The following is a 24,342-nucleotide window of genomic DNA, read 5'->3' on the forward strand; positions in this document are numbered from 1 at the left end:
CAAATGTTCATAGCAATGTATTTTTTAAGTGATAAAACAAAAGAAAAAAGCCCACCGCCACCTGATTTAGCCCAACTGCTATTAAAAAAAGAAATCAGGCTTTGGAGTCTCAGAACAAATGTATGATCAAAGGAATAAACAACATTTAAACCTGCAACATAGTAAAAAAAAAAAAACTGACTGCATTTGCTTTAAAATGACTTTAATGCAAACTGCAACACAATGCTCACACAAACAAATCTGGGATAGTAAGTGAAACAGTGGTAGCTACAGTAAACCACAGCAAATAAACACATTTAGAAAACAGTACGATGCAGCATGTAAAAAAAATGACATATTAACACATGACACAATTGGTGAGAAGTGAGTATTCACCGACCTTGTCCCAACGACGGTAAAATTTCTGATTCGTGTTAGAATTTCCTTTCATCGCAAGTGTCCTCAATCCTATAAACAGTACAGTTGTGTAGATGAAGTTGCAAAACAATCAAAATCAGCACAACTGCCAAAAATTGAGCCACAACAGTTTCTCATTGTTAACAGGTAATTTGCCATGACTGTTTGCATGAACTATATTTATTATATTTAACTATATTGATGACAACACTAACGGTCATGACGGTTTCAAATTAATAAAAGCAAAAATGGCTTATTGTTAGGCAATGATGCTAGTTTTGAATGTTATGCAACTGCTCGGTTTATAAAGCTGGGAAACCTGCGGTCAACTGAGACTGAAGAAATCAGTTGGATGAGTGATGAAACATTTCTCCCATTTCTCCCTGCAACAAGTACAGATTTCTATCTTTTTTTCAGAGCTAGCTGAAATATAATTTTGTGCTGTTCATTTTGCTTTAGGATAAACTGCTTAGTTTTCTGTGTTGTGGTGATGTTTGCAGCCCTCTGTGCTGGACTGGTGCAGGGCTAGGTGTGGTGTTCATTTTAGATGAAACCCCGCCAGATTCAATTCACGTCTGATTATTTTCCATTAACATTTTCTTACTGGTTTCCTTCAAAATGTTACATTGTATTATTGCATGGTTACATTGTAATGCTGGTTCTCTGAGTGAAGAGACTCACTCACATTCCATATGTAGCCGCTTACTTCCACCTATACTGGCTAGTGTACTTACTCAAAGAACCAGTGTTACAATGTAACCATGCATTCTTCATTCCTTCTTCCTGTTATATAACCCAAATGTTCAGTTTAACGTGTAAAAAGGTGACTGAATGTACTACAAGATAAGTTCAGTATATCTTTGTGTTGTCTGTCTTCACAAAACCTAAAAACCTCAGTTAGAGATAACGAGTATTGCAACACTGATTATCTACTTCCTTTGTCAACTCAGGCTTTCTGCTAAGTTGAGTCACCGCACACCAGAACGAAGCCCTTTGACAGATTATTTGGCTCTTTGTCTGCTAAAACGGATCAACTTACCACTATCTACTCCAATCTGAGACAACTGCTAAGTAACTGGAAAGGATATGTATACTGGGATATGTAACGGAGTGCAGAATAAAATTCAGTAATGTACAGAGCATTTAATCACTATGATCACAGCAAAAGCAGCCAAAGTTATTTTATAATAAGGTTAAAAAAAATGTCAGAATGCAAGCTGTCTAGCAATATGCAGGAGATTTAAAAGATATAAGAATTCTGCACACTAACTGGAGTTTAGTGTTTTTGGACACTCTAGTTTATGATGTTGATGAGAGCACCTCTTGAAATTCATAGGGGTTCCCCAGGTGAAGTTTACTTTGTTGGGAAGCTTCTGTTATTTCCCTCTGATGGGCAGGTGCTTGTGTTTGACTGGGAGGTGTTGCCCTACCCATTTCCTCGTAGACATCGGCTTCATGTGACTTCATACTCTGAGATCCTTTGCACTGACAGTCATTGTGAAAGGAGGAGAAAAAAGACAGAATTAACATACACTCACGATTTCCTGTGTTGAAATCAAAATGCATCATTTTCTCTCAATGCAGCATCCTCTGTGGAAATTTAAGAAGAAGTGTTAACCTAACTCAGACATGACTGTAATACCATTTTATTAGCACTCAAATAACCTGAAATAAACTAGAAGAGGAGGGGGTTTAACTCAAAGGTGCCAACTGGCTGCACAAAGTTTTGAAACCAGTGGGGGTTTCTGTGGTTAGCTGCAGAGGATCTTGATGGCAACAAACAGGCAGTGTAGGTGGAAATACTTGTGACACATTTCCACCTCTTGCCTCGTGTATATATGTATATTCAAAGTGGCACATAAAAAGCTACTCACTTTAGAAATCACCACAAATCCAGTGAAGAGCAGAAGGAGAAAAACCACAGCTGATGACAAAGCGTACACCAGAAAGGAGTAACTGGAGCCACCAAACTGAGCACCTGTAGGCACAAGGTCAAAGCATCCTACGAGGAACCAGACAGAGACGTTCAGAACCTCTGACCCTGTGCTAACATCATACTTATTGCACAGTTGGCACAATTCTTGATTGATACTCCAAATCTCAAAACGACACAAACTCCTTCACAAACATTTGACTTGTGAATACGTTACAGATGATTTCTCATTCATTATTGCCATCTGCAAAAATGTAATAACATTAAGAAAAATGGCGAGTGCATCTTTGAACAATTATTGAATGTTTATTTCTTTACAATCCAAAAGGTCTATTGCATTATTTATAATTAGGTTAACTCTCACACATCACTGATACAAAAATCCCTGACTACTGTATACTATTCGAGACAATGAGTCATACATCCCCATTTATATCAGCAGTGTCACCAGACGTATTTGTACAGTTACTTATTTAAGCTGTCTCTCACATACAACACTGGCTCATTTGATGTCATTTACAGACTTTGTTTCGTCAGTTGTCCACATGCCCACAGACTAACTTGTAAAAAGGCAAACGGTGCTGTTGTAATACAGGGGTTATGTTTTAGAGCCTTTAAGTGCTCCGTAGCACCTGATCTAATCAATTAAAAGTTATCCAGGACCCTCTGGGAACTAAAAAGAGGAGAAAGACTGCCTCTTTAGAGTCATCCCTCCCAAGCCAAGCCTTCCTCCATGTTTGGGGAGGCAGGGGAGCATGGCTGAACCCCAGGCACACATCTCTGTCACCTCCATGTCCGCTGACCTCTGTCCTCAGCTCCATCTCCAGAGGGAAAGGCAAACAACGTGAAGTAACAGACAGGGGTACCAACAGTAAGGATTTTTCCTAAACTTTTAAAAAGCTAGGTTCACACTTTAATTCATCTTTTGATATTGTTGCTGTGTGTATGAATCTGGCACCGTGTGTTAATGAGCAAATTTATATTTAATTTCAAATTCTTACGCAAAAAGTTGATAAAAAAACTGCATCTATGAAAAGAGAAGAAACTTGGGCAACTCAAATATTAAAATCAGACCTGAACTTTCAAGATGTTTGAGACACCGTCTTATGCTTTGTACTCCAAGAGACGGGTACTATAACTCAAACTGGCCAAAAAGAAAGTCGATGCTGGTTGTGTGTAGACCAGTCAGAGTGCCCCTGTCGACTGCTGAAATCACTAAAGCATCATTACTGGACACAATGGAAGAAGGTGACCTGGTCTGTTGAATCACGTTTTCATTTACATCACATGGCACTAGGATGAAGTATTAGAAGAAAGCAACATGACAGAGACGATGTGATGCTTTGGGCAATGTTCTGCTGGGAAACCTCAGGTCTTGGCATCCATGAGGATGTTACTTTGACACATGCCACCTGCCTAAGCGGTTTTGCAGACCATGTACAGCTTTTCATGGACATGGACATATTCCCTGGTGGCTATGGCTTCTTTCAAAAGGATAAAGTGCCGGTTTAGGAAAGGCTTGATGAGCACAACAACGAAGCTGACGAGTCGACTTGATTTGATGTGCTAGACAAACAAGTCCAATTCCCAATACAACAGCACCACATACTTACTTTGGAAAAGAGTAGAGAGATTTTTGCCTTTATACTCAACAGTTCTGGAAATAAACAAAAAAACCCTCTAGTTTGAATAAAAAAACAAAATTGCACTCACCAGCACCAACAAGGAGGAAGAATTCCATCTTTCCACGTATGCGGTCATCTGCAGAGGAAAGATTTTCCACAACAAACTCGCAGTAGTAGCGATCTGTGTCGCTGGCGTTCAGCTGAGAGATGGTGATATTCACAGAATGAAGGCTCGGGTCTCCCCTGACGCGAATGCGGCTTTTGTCAGCAGAATTTTTAACTGTAAAGTCTTCCTTGGTGTACTTGAACAGCACTTCTTCTTCAACCAGCCAGGATCGTTTGAGTGAGACTCCCAGGGGCGCTGGGTACCTCTGTTCAATCTCACAGGAAAGGACAACGGATTCACCCTCATACTGCTTCAAGAAGTGAATCTCACTGCAAACTTGATGAAAATTTTAAAAAAGGGAAAAAAAAGAAAGGCATCACAAACAGAGAAGAACCACACGTGATTTATTTTTAGCCCGAATATATTTGTAATTTATCTCTGTCTCCTCTCGCTTTTTTATTACTCGTCTGACCAAAGCTAGCTGGGTTCTTAGGCCCTCAGATAGGGTCCTTCTTGTGATTCTACATACAGGGACGAAACTTCACTCCAGAACTTTAGAACAACTTACCACTCACGCTTTGCACCCGTGACTGTGTGGCCTCTTTTGAAAAGTAGCTTAAAACTTTTGTTCAATAGAAATTTGGGTTGTGGTTGTGGTTTGTGACCTTTTGCACAGTTTGTGTGTGTTCATTTCGCTTTCCTGGGTGATTTTTACTGATACCTATGCAAAACACTTTGTAACTGTTCCTCATCTTGAAAAGGACTATATAAATTAACTCTCTGTTTACTTAAAAGCGCATTTTCAAAAAAGTTGGGCTTGTGTAATACCATACAATGGTATACATTCAGTACATACATATAAATAAACAGTAAACAGCAGTGAAAAGTGTATATTCTAACATCATATTATAACAAATGTAAGAGATTATCCATCAGGACTTTTAAAAAGTGGCTTAGCCCAGAAATTATTCAGTGACTTTTCGGTTCAGCCTCACAGAAAAAAGCAAACGATCAAACTGCCAGCCTGAGCTGTGCAAAAAAAAAAAAAAAAAACTTACCAAAACCAGTCTGTGTGATGACAAAAGCCCACGAGTAAGCCAGGTACTGAATCCCAGACATCTGGTCCACTACCACAAAGCAGTAAATAAGATCTGGAGAGAATTATGAGATTATAGATGGCAGGACTCTTAAATGGACTTCAAAACTAGATTAATTGAAAATGAAACTATGTGAAACTTCATTAGCCCCACCTTCAAACCTCAAGACACAAACAAAAGGAAGTAAAAACTAACCAAGCGGTTAGTGGAATAGTTCTCCCGGCTTTCTGAGTGTAAAACACAAGTCAAAAAAAAGAAAGAAGAGGAAATTCTTTGGACAGTGGCTGCTTTTTCATCCACTTTCAGTCCAGTACAGATCATTTTCATTGACCACTAATTCTTCTTTTTTAATTTGCTTATTTGTTTGTTAGCAACTCTGACCTACACTATATTGCAGAGTCTTCTCTCAGCTTTCCAATTCATTGTATTCATGTGTTCCAGTTACTCCGAAGGCCACAGGTGTATAAAATGAAGCACCTAGGCATGCAGACTGCTTCTACAAACATTTGTGAAACAATGGGTCACTCTCAGGAACTCGGTGAATTCCAGCTTGGAACAGAATTATAACAAAATGGAAGTGATTGGGAACGACAGCACTGCAGCTATGAACAGTTGTAAAGCCACAGAGTGGGGTAAACGGATCCGAGGCAGAAGTTGCCAACTTTCTGCAGAGTCAGTTGCTACTGGGGCTTGTTTTTCACGAGCTGAGCTCAGCCATAACAAGAGTACTTACAGAGAGCAACCCCTGCACCAAAGGGCAAGCTTTCTCCATGTCCTTTCATGTGATATGTTATACTCGCAGGCCTTGCAATCTTACAAGGCCTTGTTTAATGTTGTGAAATTTGATGACTGATAATATAATGTTTTGACTAATTTTCATTTTTGGTGTAACAACCAAAACTGAATTAGCTCGAGCTTGTACTAATAGCTACCGTCGCACAAAATTTGACAAAGATTTTATTCAAACAGTAGATCGCACACTCTTATAACAGAACCAGCCTCAGCTGTCGACTGGTCTGATAAACCTCATTGTGTGGGACCCCAGCAGCTGTTATAAAGTGGGGTGTTTACTAAAGCACAATGGAAAAAATAAAAAATAAAAATGAGGAAGACATGGGTGCAGTGAGACGAGAGGAGGGGAGAAGACGTTGTTTCCTGTTGTTGCAGCAGCAGAGACGGCCTCAGATACAAACTGAGGTTGTTGCTTCTCCACGTGTGGGCTGACTTGACCACAATTTGAAACTGAGGCCCTTAATATTTCTTAAATATGTGTTATTAGAAGGTAGGACTGTCATCATATATTTAGCAAGAGATTGCCAAACTGTCTCGCACGTCTATTTTTAATCAACTGAAAAGCTTACATCAGACAATATCACAAAATACCCACAACTCTATTGCATTACAAATATAAAACCATGCACAATGTTTGAAAGTTCATGCTTTATTAGAATAGAATAGAATAGAATTCAACTTTATTGTCATTGCACATGTCACAGGTACAAGGCAACAAAATGCCTTGTTTGTAGCCAAACCCACAGAAATGCGGCAACACCAATAAGTCCATGATGTCTTCCTGACAGTCCAAAAAGACTCGTATAGATTGAAATTCTTTGTTTTTACATTCATCAGAGCCCAGCGTGCCCAAATATCAAAGAGAAATTAAAAATACATGCCATGGAAGAGTTCGGGTCTAAGGAGGTTGAAGAAATAGACTCATGCCACCCACAGAAGATAAAAATCAATTGAAAAGAATTGGAATATTGGAATATTTCAATTCCAAAATGAATGTTATACATTTGTCTATGAGCCTGGGAGTAGGGATGGGAATCTACAAGAATTGGTTCTTCTAGATTAGGCTAGGGATTTGTGTTTCAGGAGCGGGACCTCGCCTCCAAACACACCCCTTCCGGGTCATATATATATATCACCCACCCAGTTCTACAAGCTGTTTGTTCTCATGTTCGGGCTCCACCTTCCATCCCCTCTGCCAGGCCTGGGAGCTGCTGCCAGTCCCCATTGAGGCCTTCCCCAAACCCCAGCTCAATTCTTGATTAAGCCATTCGCCTTTATCTCTTAAAAAAAACGCTGCCCGCCTAAAATGAAGACGTGAGCCCAGCTAGTGAGTTGGTTTGTATTGATAAACGGTAATTTTGAGACAATGCGTTTCAGCTATTTTACAGTAACATGAAAGTAATGTAACGAGTAATGGAAATTAATTACTTTCTCCTGGGAGTAATTAAGTAAATTTTTTGAGTAATTATTGTAATTCTGTGTAACTGTATATATACAGGGAGTGCAGAATTATTGGGCAAATGAGTATTTTGTCCACTTCATCCTCTTCATGCATGTTGTCTTACTCCAAGCTGTATAGGCTTGAAAGCTGCCACTTGCCACCAGTTTGGCCATATTTCAGAGCTGCAACATCACTGGAGTGCCCAAAAGCACAAGGTGTGCAATACTCAGAGACATGGCCAAGGTAAGAAAGGCTGAAAGACGACCACCACTGAACAAGACACACAAGCTGAAACGTCAAGACTGGGCCAAGAAATATCTCAAGACTGGTTTTTCTAAGGTTTTATGGACTGATGAAATGAGAGTGAGTCTTGATGGGCCAGATGGATGGGCCCGTGGCTGGATTGGTAAAGGGCAGAGAGCTCCAGTCCGACTCAGACGCCAGCAAGGTGGAGGTGGAGTACTGGTTTGGGCTGGTATCATCAAAGATTAGCTTGTGGGGCCTTTTCGGGTTGAGGATGGAGTCAAGCTCGACTCCCAGTCCTACTGCCAGTTTCTGGAAGACACCTTCTTCAAGCAGTGGTACAGGAAGAAGTCTGCATCCTTCAAGAAAAACATGATTTTCATGCAGGACAATGCTCCATCACACGCGTCCAAGTACTCCACAGCGTGGCTGGCAAGAAAGGGTATAAAAGAAGAAAAACTAATGACATGGCCACCTTGTTCACCTGATCTGAACCCCATTGAGAACCTGTGGTCCATCATCAAATGTGAGATTTACAAGGAGGGAAAACAGTACACCTCTCTGAACAGTGTCTGGGAGGCTGTGGTTGCTGCTGCACGCAATGTTGATGGTGAACAGATCAAAACACTGACAGAATCCATGGATGGCAGGCTTTTGAGTGTCCTTGCAAAGAAAGGTGGTTATATTGGTCGCTGATTTGTTTTTGTTTTGTTTTTGAATGTCAGAAATGTATATTTGTCAATGTGGAGATGTTATATTGGTTTCACTGGTAAAAATAAATAATTGAAATGGGTATATATTTGTTTTTTGTTAAGTTGCCTAATAATTATGCACAGTAATAGTCACCTGCACACACAGATATCCCCCTAAAATAGCTAAAACTAAAAACTACTTCCAAAAACATTCAGCTTTGATATTAATGAGTTTTTTGGGTTCATTGAGAACATGGTTGTTGTTCCATAATAAAATTATTCCTCAAAAATACAACTTGCCTAATAATTCTGCACTCCCTGTATGTATGTTTGGGCTCGCTAAAGTTGTTTGAGTTCATCCAAGCTGGTGAGAGACGGTGTCGGGGTTTCACAGGAGTTCTTCGACGAGGATTTCTTTGCTATTTAGAGGACTCCACTTCCTTTAACTTGAGAGGGGCTCGGTTTTGGGTTGGGACATTTCTCTTTGATCACCTGCTGGTAAATCGAGGGTTCAGGATGTTACTCTGCACGGTGGTGAGCTTCACGCTTACAGTCATCGAGAGAGGAAGGGTGGAGGAAAATCAAAAATCAGTGAAGGGTACAAACAGAGTTAACACACGCTCTTGATTTCCTGTGTTAAAATCAAAGTTTGTCAAATTTTCTCAAGACCACATCCTCAACCGAAACTCTTCAGAAAAGCTTAACCTGAGTCTGACCTGACCCTGGAAAAAAAAGACTGCATTTTATCACTAATATGAATGTAATAAACAAGCAAGAAGAGGAGGGTTTCAAAATATGCCTCACTGAACTTTAAGAAAACATGCTGATAACTGCATGCACATGAAACCTGTGTGGTTTTTGTGGTGAGCTGCCGAGCAGGCATGACCGTAACAAGCAGCTACTTATTACACTTCCACTGTGCACGTGCGTTCTTATGTATATTCAAAGCAGCACATTGTAATCAGAAAGCCACTTTTTGCATACATCACCAAAAATCTAATGAGGAAAAGGAGAAGGAGAACTCCCACAGCTGATGACAAAGTGCACAGCAGAGAGGAGAAACTGGAACAACTATGCGACGCAAGGCCAGAACATCCTGCAAGATTCAGTTTCTCGGACACTGTGCTGCTGTCAGTTGCTTCAGCTCAATTTTAATAGTTAGTTAACCTAGTAAAAAAAATTTCAAATCCTACAAAACATTTCATTTATGAATGACAGATGATTTCTCATTCATTTGCGAACATTTCATCACATCAAGACAAATCATGAGTAACAGTTAATGGCTGCATATACTGTCATGACCTAAAAAATATTGTAGTTATTAGTTATTATAGACTATTCCATCACTTCTTTAACCCTTACTTGGCATCGCTGCTACTACTCCTCACTATCAGATACCATTCCCCATCTCCCAATTTATATCACCAGTCACTGCTGCTATCTCATTAAACTTACTCAGACATAAAATCTAAAAACATACGTAAAACTTGAATTTTATCTCTTTTTAATGTGTCTTAGTTTGATCGTGTTATTAGTTGACTGCACAGCCAAATAAGGTGAAATGGGAACATGATGCATAGCATGTGCTTCAGAGCCTCAGAGCACCGAGTCCAATCAATGAAAAGTCATCCAGTGATATCGATAGTGTTCGGAAAAGCTAGAAACTGTGGTGTGACCCACCTCGTACAGACATGCACAATGCTAGTCTCTCTAGGTTGGTACTGCTATCGGGTTGACTGTGCAGGATCAGCTGGCAGCATCATTGTTACCTGTGAATCTCTCCTGGTGTGCCCTAACTAATCAGAAGGATTGGCCATAGAGACAGAAACAGAAACAGACTTCATCCTCCAAGCAACATCCTCTGGGGCGATCGTGGCTCAAGAGTTGGCAGTTCGTCTTGTAATCGGAAGGTTGCCGGTTCGAGCCCCGGCTCCGACAGTCTCGGTCGTTGTGTCCTTGGGCAAGACAGAGGGCCCGGTGGTGCCAGTGCCCAGCAGCCTCGCCTCTGTCAGTGCGCCCCAGCTACAATGTAGCTTGCCATCACCAGTGTGTGAATGTATGGGTGGATTACTGAATGTGTAAAGCGCTTTGGGGTCCTTAGGGACTAAGTAAAGCGCTATACAAGTACAGGCCATGCCATTACCATTTACTCTGTTAGGCCCTACACCCACTGCCCTACATAGTGGACCCTGCACGGATAATAAGCAGAAGGGGAGCAAGAAGTGGCTGATATTAAAAAATAAAAAACATAACAGCAGAGTGCAAGATGCTAGGATGCAGGCATAGATGGAACGTCAAAACCAAGTGGCCAACAGTTATCTGCTGGATTGTTTCAGGGACAGCTTGCACGTAGCAGAGGGCTGCCGTGGTCAAGAAATGACCGCAATCACTCTTCAGCTTCACTAAACATTTAAACTAAAAGAAGAAATCAAATTGTTGTATTACTAGCCTGAGCTGCAAACAAAGTTAGTGCACGGGTAAAGCAAGTAATCAATCCTGGATATCTTTTACACCACCACAAAGCACTGATTAAGCTCTGGAGGAAATCCACTGATCTAAACTATCACAGTATAAATAGTAAATGCATCAGGACTCAGAAGTTAAACCCAGGGAAAATTAATTTGCCTTGTATTCAAACCTAAAGATGCAAATAAGAGGAAGCATGCACTAACATTACAAGCTAAGCTCTTTAAACATTAAAAAGTTACTAAAACCTAGAACATAACAAGAAGATCCCGAAGGAAACCCAGAAAGGTTCTTCAGTGTTCCTTCATGCTTTTGCTTGCAGGTTTGCTATTGAGACGATTATAGTAGCAGCCACAGTAGCGCTGACATTGAGTGCTTTTTCACATTCTTTATTTTATTTAGCCAGACCTAGGAAGCTGTCACATACATTATTCTGCAATAGCCCCATATTATACAGTACTGCAGCGATAGCATCTAACCAGTACTGTGTAGGATTGGGGCTGTTGCAGAGTAATGTATGTGATTGCTTCCTATCACATACATTCATTGTAGACTGCTGTACTAAACTTCACCATAATTTAATTTACAGTTAATTCCATCATATCACAGGCACCATCTTACTTTCTTTGGTGTCAAAAAACACAAGGGAAATCTTTTTTAAGGTTCTGATCAATGTACAAGAATTTCATTTGTATGTCTTTTGTTTATCAGCAACATTTTCATTTTCATTTTTCTTCTGAGAGTCATTGGAAATGTGTTACTTTAACATACTGCAGTAATACTTCAATTCAATTCAGTTTTATTTGTATAGTGCTATATCACAACAGTTACCTCAAGGCGCTTTATATTGTAAGGTAAAGACACTAGAATAATACAAAGAAAACAGAAAATCCTGACAACCATATGACCCCCTATGAGCAAAGAAACTTCCAGCAGAACCAGGCTCAGGGAAGGGTCCCTTCTGTTGCTACCGTTTGGGGGTGAGCGGAGGAAGACGGGACAAAGACATGCTGTACTTGTGATCACTACAATAGAAACTTTGATTCAGTTTGCTCACTGCTCATTTATAATAAAGTCTTTACAGAAATACCCAAATGCAAACATGTTTACAAACTGGCAATATGCACCAGATTCAAAACATATTATATATAATGGAAAGATTCTGCGTGCTAACTGGAGTCCAATTTGTTTGGACCAGATGAGTTGACAAGTTGTTGTAGTTTATGATGGTGTTGAGATGAGAGGCACTCTCTGGGTTTTGTAGTTTCAATTTCGATTTCTTCACTTCACTTCTGAACTTGGAGCACACCATTTCCTCCAGATGGAGGGGGGCTGCTGTTTGACTGGGAGACTTCATCTCCTTTTAGGTGTGAGGATGTCACTTCACATGGTGGCGCACTTTCCACTTTCATTGAAAGAAGAGGAAAACAGAGTTAACGCGCACTCTCGATTTCCCATATCGAAGTTTGTCTCAAGATGTCGTCCTCAACAGGAACTCTTACTTGACTCTGACGTGACTTACCTGGGAAAAAATACTGTATTTCAGCACTAATAAAAATTTACTAAACAAACAAGAAGAAGCGGATTTTCAAAGTGTTTCTGACTGAACTTTAAGACAAACATCCTCGTAACTGACTGAAACCACGTCATGAAACTAAGCTTTGTTTTTAATGTCTCCTGTCTTCGTCAGTGACAGGTATCTTCGTCATTAGACACTTGTACACAAACATGCAATGAAAGGTTCATAGCTGTTGTGAAACTGATGTAAAGCGTATGCTTCAGAGCCTGTAAGAGCCATGAAGAAGCCAGAGGTTGGCTGATGGTCACTAAGAGGATACCACAAAAGAGAAGGAAGACTGAAAATTTCCACTTCGAGCATGTTGTGCTTTATGGTTCCATGTGGTAAGCCTTGAGAGCTGCTCTGAAAAGCAATAACGCTTTCAGTTATATATGTATGTTTGGTTTATATCATTTTACAATCATCACAGTTTTGCTTTCTTTAACTTTTTAAAACTAAAACAGGTTTCTATTTTATAAAAATTTCACCGCTGGTTATTGCTGTGGTGATCAAAAAAAGTTTGGACGGTTGTTCGTGTGTGTGAATTCTTACGACGCTATAGCCGGTGGGCTTCAAGGTATATTTTGAAATCATATTATAAGAAATGTTAGAAAATATCCACTAGCTCTTTAAGAAAGTGACTTCCTGTGGCTCAGCTCAGAAATTACCACAGCTGCACGTACAGTTCCCACTGAAAGTTGACACCAAAATATCGAAATACCGGCCTGAGCTGCACAAAGAAATTTACCAACCCACTTTGTGTGATGACAAAAGCCCGAAGGCATGCCAGGCACTGTAACACCACCGCAAAGCACTAATTGAAGCCTAGAAGGTAATCTACTGACATAAACTGCGAGTATACAGCAAATGGATCAGGACTTTGAACATTTGAGGCAAAGTGAAACTTCGTTGGGCCCACGTTCAAACCTCAAGACACGAACAAAAGGAAATGTGTAACTAACCAACATCACAAACGTTGAAAAACACTCATGTGTTGAACATAACTGCAAGAACTTAATGGAAGAGTTTCACCACCAATTGTTCGAAGAATGACTTTGTTGTGTAATCATTATTAAAATGGTTCTAAGTAGAAGTAGTAGGAGTAGAAGTAGCATACCCAGAAAGGTTCTTGAGGGGTTCTTCAGTGAATCACTTTGTGATATCAGGGGTTTGCTAGTAGCATTGACATTACAGTGGGGCAAAAAAGTATTTAGTCAGCCACCGATTGTGCAAGTTCCCCCACTTAAAATGATGACAGAGGTCAGTAATTTGCACCAGAGGTACACTTCAACTGTGAGAGACAGAATGTGAAAAAAAAATCCATGAATTCACACGGTAGGATTCATGGATAGCACGAGCAAGACAAAACCACCCGACAATAAAAACCAGCACTATGGTAAAAAGCTGTTTACAGCTCATGATCACTTCTTGTTGTATTACTTCTTGTCAGTACTAGTCTTGTCAGTACTAGTCATTCTGAGAACAGCAGGCAGGAAGAGACCACAGAAATAAATAAGCAGTACACTGCACCGTTGGTGTCTGCAGACACAGTGGTTAACACTGTAGTCGTCCAGACTTTAAAGAACAAAATGTTAACTCAGTTTCACAAAGTTGGCTTTTAATCCAGAGCTGCTGCAGTTTGCTTTGTGTTGCTTTCCCTCTTTAATGCATTAGACAGAGATTACTGAGACATGTGACCACACTTCACTTCTATGAACCTGAGTGAAACCTAAGTTTCACTAAATATCTGTCTTCACCACCATTGGTCTTTATGCTCTTTGCTTTTCTGCGTCTGTTGCATCCAGCCAGAGACATGGCATACTTGTTGGAGTGCCTCTCTGGTAAGGGGGCCCCTTCTCACAAAAAAAAATCCCTTCAGGTGATGAGGAAGAGCGCCATTCAGACCCACAGAAAAAGAAGAACGGTGTGTTTTAATGCTACGGTTCAAAAGGACACATGAGGTACAGATTATCTGATGAACCCCTCCACCTGGCTGTCCTTTCAGCCTTTTTGTGCGGCATGTCTCTTTGCAGATGTCCATGAGGTGGTGTGGCTTGTTTTCAGTGACAGTGACACTGGTCACAGCTGGGTCACAGCTGCTCTATCAAAGCCCTCAGAGCTTGATTGAATTTTAGCTGTTTCTTTGCATAGTTAATTTGAGTTGTGCACCTGCAATTGTGGTGTGTGTTGACCCCTGGGCAGGTGTGAGATATTATCAGTTTTGGTCTGTGTGGAGTTTCTCCCTCTCTGCAAGTATAGTAACATAGTCAGTTCATGGGGGGTTTGTTGTGTGCTTGCTTTGGGCCTAATTGGGTTACTGAGTTGAATATTTAAACAGCCAACTGCTAAGCTTCTTAAAGTAGATAAGTAAAGGGAGGATTCCACTTTAGTTGAGGTACGTGTTTGTCTCTTTGCACTAAATGACCTGAGGCCATGCTGGGTTTCCCCCCCTTCCTGGGCCTCATGGCAGCGATAGAGGAATTTGTTGCGGTGCCATGTGAACGCTTTCTGGAAGGGGAACTAGTCAGACATCAACACTGCCAATTGTGGTTTCACCAGGAAACTTGACTAAGAGCTAATTTAGTTGTTAATATTGTATGAAAAGGAAAAAGAAAAGTTGAAGCAAAGCATAGACATGGAATAAAGAATGCTGAATATGGAGATGCCACGAAGGAAGAAATGAGGAAAACCTCAGATGACTCAGTATACTGAAAGGAGGATACTAGTGATCCACTGTGGAGACCCCCTAAAGGGTGATGGATGGACTCAACAAAAACAAGATGACAAATGAAATGAAACGTGTGCAGAAAAAACCTCCGCACGCACATCACGACAAACCAGCTTTGAATTTCAAGATGGATTTTATTGCAGCAGGTCAATAAAATATTACAAAGGATGCACATAGCCAGAAAAATATTTACGCCAAACCAGAAAGTGAACTGACCCCCACCAGCCAAGTTCAGGCACAAATGTCCAACTGCAACATTTTCTTCTGTGTGTTAACTGGAGTTGCGAGTGTCGCTCTAGGTTTTGATGCTGTTGAGAGCTGCTCTTGGAGTTTCATAGTGGTTCTCTGACGAGGATCTCTTCGCTGGGCTGTCTCTGTACTCGGAGCACCCTATGTCCTTCAGACGGAGAGGGGTCTCTTTTTGACTGGGAGACTTCATCTCCTCGTAGATAGGGGCCGGACTATGTGACTTCGCATTGTGGCGTGCTTTGCCCTGACAATCATTGAGCGAGGAAGAGAAGTAAAATAAAGACTTAACACACATTCTCAATTTCCTGTGTCAAAATCAAAGTTTGTCATTTTTTCTCAAGGCGACATCCTTAGTGGGAACTCTTAACCTGACCCTTTCTTGGAAAAAATAAAGGCCAATTTAAGCACATAATGTAAGTAAATGATACAAATTTGTTAAACTAAGAAGAAGAAGAGGGTTTTTGAAAGTGTTCTTCACTGAACTTTAAGACAAACATGTTGATAACTGGCTGCACAAAGTTGTGAAACCAGCGCGGTTTCTGTGGTGAGCTGCAGATCAGCCGTGATCTTAACAAACAGGTGCTGCTTGTGCTAATGCTTCAGTTAGATTTCACTCTCTTGCCCCTGTGTACGAGCATACTCAAGGTAGCACATCACAATCAAAAAAAGACACTCACTTTACATAACACACATCCAGTGAGGAGCAGGAGGAGGAGGAGAACGCCCACAGCTGATGACAAAACGTACAGCAGAGAGGAGTAACTGGAGCAACCGCACCAATGACCACCTGAGGAGAAGCAGAAAGAGGAAGGCGTGTTTAAAATGTGAAACTCCATACCATTCCCCTTTCTTCAACATAGACACACAATCAGAATCAGAAGTCACTTCCTTCTTAGTTTTAAGCTGCAGTTTGAATAATATACCTCAAAAGGATATCAGATAGTGTGGAAACTTCTGCAAACTTTAGGATAAACAGCTCCAAAAAAAAAAAAAATCCCCTAAATGTTCATAAATAGGCAAATGTTATCAAACATCTGATAAGATTTGGTTTGCACATTAAAAGCAGGAGATATGCTAAGCAGCACAATGACCTTTAAAGCCTTAAAAACAAAGTGTACACATCCCTAAACCTGCTGAAGATTACAGGATATCTGTTTACAGAGGGGGAAATGTAGAACATCATGACACAAATGATTACAACTTTAAAATAAGACTTCATTAGAATAAAAAACAAAAAGCTTTCAGTTGTTTCCAAATTGAAGATAAGCTTAAAGGATATAGTTCACACTACATTCAGAAACAACCCCTCAATACCAGATACCATCAAAGGAAATGAGTCAGAAATATTCCTGTTCTCATCACTAGCGCTATCAGATTGATTTGGTTAGCACCTTATTAAACTTATCTCACATGCACAATATATTAATTTCTGCTATTGTCTTTGTGTTATCAGTTTTTCACATGCCTACAGAGAAAGAAAAGGGCAAAAGACATTGGAACATTGTTGATGTGAAACTAATACAGACCATAAGCTTTGCTGGCTGTAAAAGCCCCACAGCAACACAGCGTTATTGATTACATCATCAGTGGCAGCTTTGTTAGTAAAAGCTAGAAATTTTCACAATTAGTATGGAAAGAAGTTTCATCTTGAACAGCAAATACCAGTCAGCTGAAGTCACCTGGTGAGAAATTCTCACTGTGATGTGACCCACCTTGTACAGAAATAAAGAATACACGTCTCCCTAGGCTGGTACTGCTATCGGGTTGACCGTGCAGAAGCAGCTGGCAGCTGTACAAAGCACTGTCTTCTGGCTGCAGCTGCTGCAGGGTGAGGTTGTAGGTGATGCCGCCGGGGCCGGGCGCAGAGGACAACTGGACCCTCTCAACAGGGAACTGAGAGGAGGAGGAAGAACGGCTGCCGCTGTGGTGCTGCTTTGAGTTGTACAGCAGCTCTACAGGTCCCCGACCCTTCTGCCTCTTTAGAATCACCCCCTCCACGGCCAAGCCTTCCCCACGTTGGGGGAGGCAGGGGAGTACCGCCGAACCCCCAGCACATCTCTCTATCACGTACTCTGGATAAGTGTCCACTGACTCAGGGACATCTCCAAAAGGAAAGGGAATAAAAACGATATAATGGATATGGGTGCCACTAGTAAGGATCAAGTTCCAAATCTGATTTTATGTGCATGAGTCTGGCATGATATGTTAAGGAGGAAATGTGCCATACTTAGGAAAAAACAAACAACCAGAACTGCTCTGTTAAACTTTTAAGATGTTTGAGGCACTGCTGAGACGCTATGTTACGCTTTTTACATCCCCAAAGAAAAAAAGCTTCATCGTAGCACTGTAATATGGTTTGGAAAGTGTAAGTGTAGTTTAATGCTAAACCTAAAATAAATCAAAAAGTACACTCACCAGCACCAACAAGGAGGAAGAATTCCGTCTTTGATGGTATCTTTTCATCTGCAGAGGAAAGATTTTCCACGACAAACTCGCAGTAGTAGCGGTCTGTGTCGCTGGCGTTCAGCTGAGAGATGGTGATATTCAGAGAATAAAGGCTCGGGTCTCCACTGACGCTAATGCGGCTTTTGTCAGCAGAATTGTCAACTGTAAAGTCTTCCTTGGTGTACTTGAACAGCACTTCTTTATGATTCAGCCAGGTGCGTTTCAGGTAGACTCCCAAGGGCGATGGGTCCCTGTGTTCAATCTCACAGGGAAGAACGACAGATTCACCCTCATGCCGCTTCAAGAAGCGAATCTCACTGTGAGCTTTAGATGAAATTAAAATGACAAAAAAAAAGAAGCACATCACAAACAGAGAAGAACTAAACATAATTTATTTTTAGCCCAAATTTTCATAAAACTGGGGTATGCAAAATGTAAATACCAGCAATGAAGGTGTATGTGTTTGTATACGTATACAGACAGTATGCACCTAAACAAATGTTTCTAGCGAACGATAAGCTCTTTAATGCGCCGCTCTGTTGTACTACATGCAAAATGTGGTTTGGCATTTATTGAAATAAGGAAGATATTCACTGAAAAGGATGTTATTCTCAAACCAAACGGCATTATGTGACAGATTTTCAGGTTACCAGTTCCACCAACTGGCACTCTACGCCAAGATCACAAAGTGGTGAACCACTTCCCATCTTTACTTTTGAAAGAGTGCCTCTGACTCATGATAGTATTGTATAACATAATAAGGCTTTAGCTGTTACATATTAAAAATTCAAAAGATCTCTCTACATTTTTTTCTGTTAAATGTATTGTTCAAATGATTTGCAAACCATTCTAGTTGCTTTTTAATTTCCATTTTAGATAAGCATGTTTTAAAGTGTTGGAAAAATAAAGATAATTTTCACGTATTTTTTTAAAACATTTCACAGATAATTACTGCAGTGGGGGGCAACAAATATATTAAATATGAAGAGTATTGTTCAGCAGAATGTAAAACAAATTGTATGTTTGAAGTCTAGATTACAATCTATCATTGTAATAGACATTAGACTTGCCTAGTGACTATATTTCAATTTCACACTATAACAAAAGGCAAAAAGGTTCAATAAATGTGACCAGACTATTTTCACAGATTTCCAGTGCGCTCTTTTTTGCTTCTATCATTTTATCCACCAGCACTCCAAGTGACTTCAGATTCCTTCGCACAGAAATTACCCAAACCACTGTGCCGCATGCACAATTCACATTGAAAGAAAAACCAGTGATCAAACCACCACCAGCCACCAGCCTGAGGAACACAACCAAACTTACCAAACCCAATCTGCGTGATGACTACAGCCCACAAAAAAGCAAGGTATTGGATCCAAATCATCTTTTACATCACACACTTAAGATCTTGTGGGAAGCCACTGATGGAAACCATAACAGCAGAGATGCAAGTGTAAAAAACTGAATTTCAAGTGTGTCTTACAGTAAATGAAACCAAGAGGAACTCCATTAGCTCCACCTTCAAACCTCAAGACATTCACAAGAGGAAGCGCGAACAAATGAACATCACGACTGTTGGATCAGCTCCTCCTACAGCCATGAATTAAAGCATTTAACACCTCAGCTGAAACAGTTTAGGATCATATTGAGTATTTGCTGAGCACTGGCTCTAAAGAAAGAAGCAGCATGTGCTCTCTTTTGTCTTAACTTCAATTAACTTCAATAGCAGAGCTTTATTTGCATTAATTGGGTTTCACATGTTTCGGAAAAAAACTTTCCTCACATAGTATTTCTGTATGTCCCAGAGGAAATGATGCTGAAGACTCGTCCGTGAACAGGATGTGTCTGCTTTTTGATGATAATTTGCATCATTGGAGAGAGACTAGAAAATAGGTCCAGTGACTGAAGGGAGCTAAAAAGATATTTTATTACTGAAAAATTAATCAAGAAACTCAAGAAAGTACTCTGAAAACATTCAGATCTCAAGTTTTTACTGAAGAATGTAACAGCTTCAGTACATGTTAAATAAACTTGGTCTCAGCTATAAGACAATTGGATCATTCTTCAATATTAGCGATTCACCTTCTATCTACAGACAAAACTACCGAGTATTTCGTTAATCTAGATAAGAATCCTCATTGTTTCTGACTTATGGGGAATTCCAGTTATCAAAACATTCATCATGCTATTGTTCACATTCCAATTAGCAGATATAAGAAAAACAGAACAAATAGGACAGCAGTGTAATGTCATTTGAATGCATCAACAACTGAAGCATGGTAGAAAAAAGTGCATTTCGTGCAACCTCGACCTGCACAAACTAATTTCGTGCTCTAGATTTGTATCAGGAAAACCACAATTAGGTGTCAGAGGTGGCTTTATAGCATTTTTCTGAATAATGAGTCACAGTTTGAGAACTCGCTTTATTTTTGAACTGTTATCTTTACTTCAGTGGCTGAATGTGAATGCATTCAAATAAAAATCTATTAAGTAAATCTTAAGTAAGTAATACTTACTTAAGCAATTAAGTAAGTCTTACTTACTTAAGATTTACTTAATAGAATTTTATATGAAGACTTACTTAAGTAATTAAGTAAGTCTTCATAAATGAAGACAGAAAACTAAACAGCAGTGACGTTTGTAGGGTTACTGAAGTTGGGCTAGCTGGTATATAATGATGTGCTACGTGACCGCTAGCGACACAGCTATGGTAGCATAATATAAACAAGCTAACTTTCTTTCCACTTGATAAAAGTTAACGTGAGTGTTCTCGGTGGTCAGAAACAAATGTAATCGCATGGCAGGATGCTGTAAAAGGACCAAACTTCAGCCAGGAGAACGACTGAGATAATCCATCCACAATACGAGGTTAGTCATTCATATACTGCTGCATGGGCTGGGCTGTAGCTACATCCTAAGGTTTTAAAAACTGAGCTTAAATAAATGATTAGCGGTAATAAAAGCCGAGAGAGGTCAACGGTGATCACTGACTTTTTTTAGGAGCTTTTTGAGATTAAATAGAAGAAAATACAAAACATTAAACATGTTAACAACACAAAAGCCATATTAAACGCAGACTACTTTAGACCCGGAAGTAGAATTCGTCACGTCATCACTTGATAATCGGTTTGCATGTCCACCATGACCAAAACCGGAAGTGACGTCATTTCGCGGAAATGTAGTTTTTTACCATCAGGACCTTACGAGTCTATACTTGTGTTTTTAAAAGTTATGTTTGACTTTATGACTTTCTGTGTCGTTTCTGGAATGCTTAGGATTCATATTGCACTACTGGAAATAGTTTATTTTGATGCATATGCTGTTTTTTTTTTTGCAAATTTGCATTATAATACTTATTTTTGTTTTTCCTGCAGTATATAAAAATTGATGTATTTCAAAAATAAAACTATGAAGACACTTAAAATAAATTTCCTGTGGTGGGAAACTATTTTGTGCAACTTTTTTGTATTTACAGATAAACCTCTTAAATTTCTCTAACTAGAAATATATGTTAAAAACACAAAAACGATTTTAAATTTTTTTGTAACTTTTTTGCAATTTATGTAATTACTATACACTTAATGCATACATATCATTAAAATTTGGGCTATAATGGTTTTATTGATGTATATCAACTTGAAATGCTCCCAAAAATGGCACTACAACATGTAAAAATATAAGCTCTGGCGAACTTGGTTCTATGGTAGGTCTTAAAGGGTTAATACTGTATTGTACACCAACTACTCGATGGCAGGTGAAACAAATACCTTGATGAACTTTTGCACCTATGTGCAATAATGTGCAATAACATGTTTTACTTTAGGAGCCTTTTCAAAACATTCAAGGTCATGTGACACAGAAGAGTTAAAAATGGTAAGAACAAAAGTACCTGACAAGTCAAAACAAATTTGCATGTAAATTAACTCTGAACAGAGGATTCATGTGACAGGTGAGGAGCGGAAACAATACAATATTTAACCGGAAGCCAACAGAACTGCTGAAGGACTAGTGTGACGTGACTAACGGAAGGACTTGAAGTAACTTATTACACTAACAGAAATTAGATTCCACTGAAAGTCAAGGTTTTCACTGTTTCACAATTATTTGTATGTTAATCAGCAGTAAATCACAATTCTGACCTTAACTTGGGTTAACATGCATTTAGTGATCATGAAGTTGGGGTTAAAATCTGACTAATACTCTGTGACGGAGCAGTGACTCGTAGAGGGGCAGATAGTTTCTGAATGCCTACAAGCATGAACACGTGGATGTTATAAACCAGAATGTATTTTTTTTTTTTTAGACCCGTTAAAGAAAACAAGTGTCAACAGAAAATTTCAATTATTTTTATTAAATTGACATGTATTATTTCTGTACTTTATATGACAGCTTATATTTATTTTACTATCTGGAGAGAGAAATAAAGCATCTGATACAGAAAACCGTTATGACATGAATAAGAAGCACATGTTAGACAGACTCATAGCTAAGCACATCTGAAATCCAATAGCTTGGTCTAAACATGAGCCTGATGCTAACCCCCCCCTCAAAAAAAAAAAAAAAAAAAAAAAACAAACACCCAAAAAGCTGGGAAAAAAAACAAAACAAAACAAAACCAAAAAACACCTAACCAGTATCAATACTTTCACTTTACGTATTACAGACATTAGCTCTTATGTCAGAATTTAAGAGTTAGTTCACCCAAGTTTAAAACAACCTTCCTACTCAGCTCTCACCTGTGGTGTCCTGTTTTGCTTCTTTTTGGTTCAGATATTCTCGATACAATTTTATGTTCAGGAAAAAATGTGATATTGTTTTGGAGAATGTGTAAGACAGCAAGGTGAAGAAAAAAAAAATTCAAGTTTAGCCTAAATTTTACTGCTATATAAGACTAATCCTGAAATCATGGTGTTTTTCCCAAAAACACTTCAGGGGAAATTCATATTATCATTTTACTTATTACAAGGAACAAAAACAGTGATGATTCTTGAGACTGAAGGGAACTTCCCAGAGAACAATCACGTTGGTGTGAAACATTTGACAGAAATTCTTTAATGTCAATGTGCAAAGTTAGTAAGATGCTGGAATTTACCTAGCAAGCACAAAAACTAAGAGCAATCAGGTTAGACACCACTTGCGAAATCAGGGTGAACTGACCCTTTGACAGAAGCCCCGGTGACACTGGCGGCCCATCCCACGACTACTTACCATGTTTGTAATTTTCAAACTCAGACAGGACAAGAGAGACAAACTCAGTGCACATTTCAATGTCACTTCAGGCATAGCTCTTCTGACATCACACTAATGAGCCACAACCTTGAAACCACTCACAGATGAAGTGACACTAATCATCTTAAAATCTGCTGCTGGGAGACGTGTAGTCCAAGTGTTCATGTGCTGTGGCTGATTGGTGTGAAATTTAATAATACAAGGCCTAACATCCACATGTAGAGGATGGAGCCACACTAGAACATCATCAGGTACTTACTGAGTTTTAACTGACCTGTCATGCCAGCTGATTGGGTTTTAAGGCTGAAAAGCTGATATGGATGGGCTACAGACAAAAACAAATACAAAGCAGTAAGTGATATGGGCAGAGGAAACACTGTGCCACATCAAATACCTACAAGCACTTCTTTTTAAAAAAACTGCTATTTTTTGTTTTTAATCCATATATGCACTACACAGATTTGCACACCTGTGGTGTCTGTTCTTTCACGGATTGCTTTATAGACAGCAATCTGTAACAGGATAACCCCAGATGTCCGACAACTATGATACGTCTAGGATTTAAAACAAAACCACGCAGCAACACAGGCCAGCACTGTGGTAAAGACCAGCCAAACGCCAAATGTTAAGGGGTTAGCAGTGGTCACAAGAAGACCCTCAGGTGTCTGTTCTTGCATTTTATTTTTCCTATAGAAATGACAGTGCTAGTTACTCTTTAAATTAAAAAAAAAAAACTGCAGGGAGAAAGAGACTGCAGAAATAAGCACTACGCTGCAGACAGTGATTAACACTATAATGAAGTCTAAAGTAAATAGCAAAGACCTCACCTTAAAAAACAAATATGTTAAACTCAGCTGCTGCTGTTGGCTTTGCTTTGCTTTCCCTCTTCAATGCATAATAGAGAGATGACCACGACAGACACCAACATTATTAAAGCAGTCAACCGTGTGTGTGTGTGTGTAGGAGTTAATGGGTCAGAAATGAAACTTAGCTTTTCCTTCATTGTAGACTGGGTGTACTGCAACTGTATTGCTTAATTTGCAGTTAATTCCATCATATCACAGGTACCATGCAGTATTTTGGAACATAAAGTTAGCCAACATCTCAGTTTTTGGCTGGAAGTACACAAACTCAAAGCATGTAAAATCTTTATTAGGCTACTGAATTTATGTAAAGAATTTTTTTTTTAATTTATTTTTCATAATCAGTCTATTATTAAGGCAATGATTGATGCACTCAACAAAAAACAGATGATGGCAAACTTGGTCTTTGTCTACCTGATAAGATTCTGCCATTAAACAAATCCCTAAGCTGTGCAGAAAAACAAAAGACATCAGTA

At 39.5% G+C, this 24,342-nt stretch overlaps 2 protein-coding genes and 1 long non-coding RNA gene across 4 annotated transcripts; 1 reads left to right on the forward strand and 2 right to left on the reverse strand.

Moving 5' to 3' along the window:
* Positions 1 to 174: 174 nt before the first annotated feature.
* On the reverse strand, positions 175 to 5,279 carry LOC309708174 (uncharacterized protein). The gene is made up of 4 exons (XM_082535967.1): positions 5,119 to 5,279; positions 4,043 to 4,396; positions 2,271 to 2,398; positions 175 to 1,881 (listed from the first exon to the last, which is right to left on the reverse strand). Exons 1-4 carry the CDS (start codon positions 5,177 to 5,179, stop codon positions 1,696 to 1,698), a joined length of 729 nt encoding a protein of 242 aa, XP_082392093.1. The 5' UTR covers positions 5,180 to 5,279; the 3' UTR covers positions 175 to 1,695.
* A 9,912-nt stretch (positions 5,280 to 15,191) lies between these two features.
* On the reverse strand, positions 15,192 to 24,264 carry LOC309708173 (uncharacterized protein). 2 transcript variants are annotated; one of them, XM_082535966.1, is made up of 5 exons: positions 23,278 to 24,264; positions 17,742 to 18,095; positions 17,039 to 17,428; positions 16,004 to 16,113; positions 15,192 to 15,570 (listed from the first exon to the last, which is right to left on the reverse strand). In XM_082535966.1, exons 1-5 carry the CDS (start codon positions 23,282 to 23,284, stop codon positions 15,373 to 15,375), a joined length of 1,059 nt encoding a protein of 352 aa, XP_082392092.1. In that variant the 5' UTR covers positions 23,285 to 24,264; the 3' UTR covers positions 15,192 to 15,372. The 2 variants fall into 2 exon arrangements, with proteins under 2 accessions (XP_082392092.1, XP_082392091.1); XM_082535965.1 differs by lacking the exon at positions 23,278 to 24,264 and adding an exon at positions 19,098 to 19,274.
* LOC309708178 lies at positions 20,337 to 22,352 on the forward strand. Its single transcript, XR_014277202.1, has 2 exons — positions 20,337 to 20,642; positions 20,775 to 22,352. It is a non-coding gene; the product is annotated as an uncharacterized lncRNA (long non-coding RNA).
* Positions 24,265 to 24,342: the final 78 nt, after the last annotated feature.

The sequence above is a fragment of the Aulonocara stuartgranti genome (genome assembly GCF_965226115.1).
Source record: "Aulonocara stuartgranti genome assembly, chromosome: 6".
NCBI classification, from domain to species: Eukaryota; Metazoa; Chordata; class Actinopteri; order Cichliformes; family Cichlidae; genus Aulonocara; species Aulonocara stuartgranti.

Excerpts from the sequence above, each read along its gene's own strand:
- LOC309708173 (XM_082535965.1), bottom strand. The coding sequence starts at position 19,158 with ATGATTTGGATCCAATACCTTGCTTTTTTGTGGGCTGTAGTCATCACG. Across the intron at positions 18,096-19,097 it reads CATCACGCAGATTGGGTTTG|CTCACAGTGAGATTCGCTTC; the intron begins GTAAGTTTGGTT and ends TTTCATCTAAAG. Across the intron at positions 16,114-17,038 it reads ATTCTTTATTTCTGTACAAG|GTGGTCATTGGTGCGGTTGC; the intron begins GTGGGTCACATC and ends GCTTCTCCTCAG.
- LOC309708174 (XM_082535967.1), bottom strand. The coding sequence starts at position 5,179 with ATGTCTGGGATTCAGTACCTGGCTTACTCGTGGGCTTTTGTCATCACA. Across the intron at positions 4,397-5,118 it reads CATCACACAGACTGGTTTTG|TTTGCAGTGAGATTCACTTC; the intron begins GTAAGTTTTTTT and ends ATTTTCATCAAG. Across the intron at positions 2,399-4,042 it reads CTTCCTCCTTGTTGGTGCTG|GATGCTTTGACCTTGTGCCT; the intron begins GTGAGTGCAATT and ends GGTTCCTCGTAG.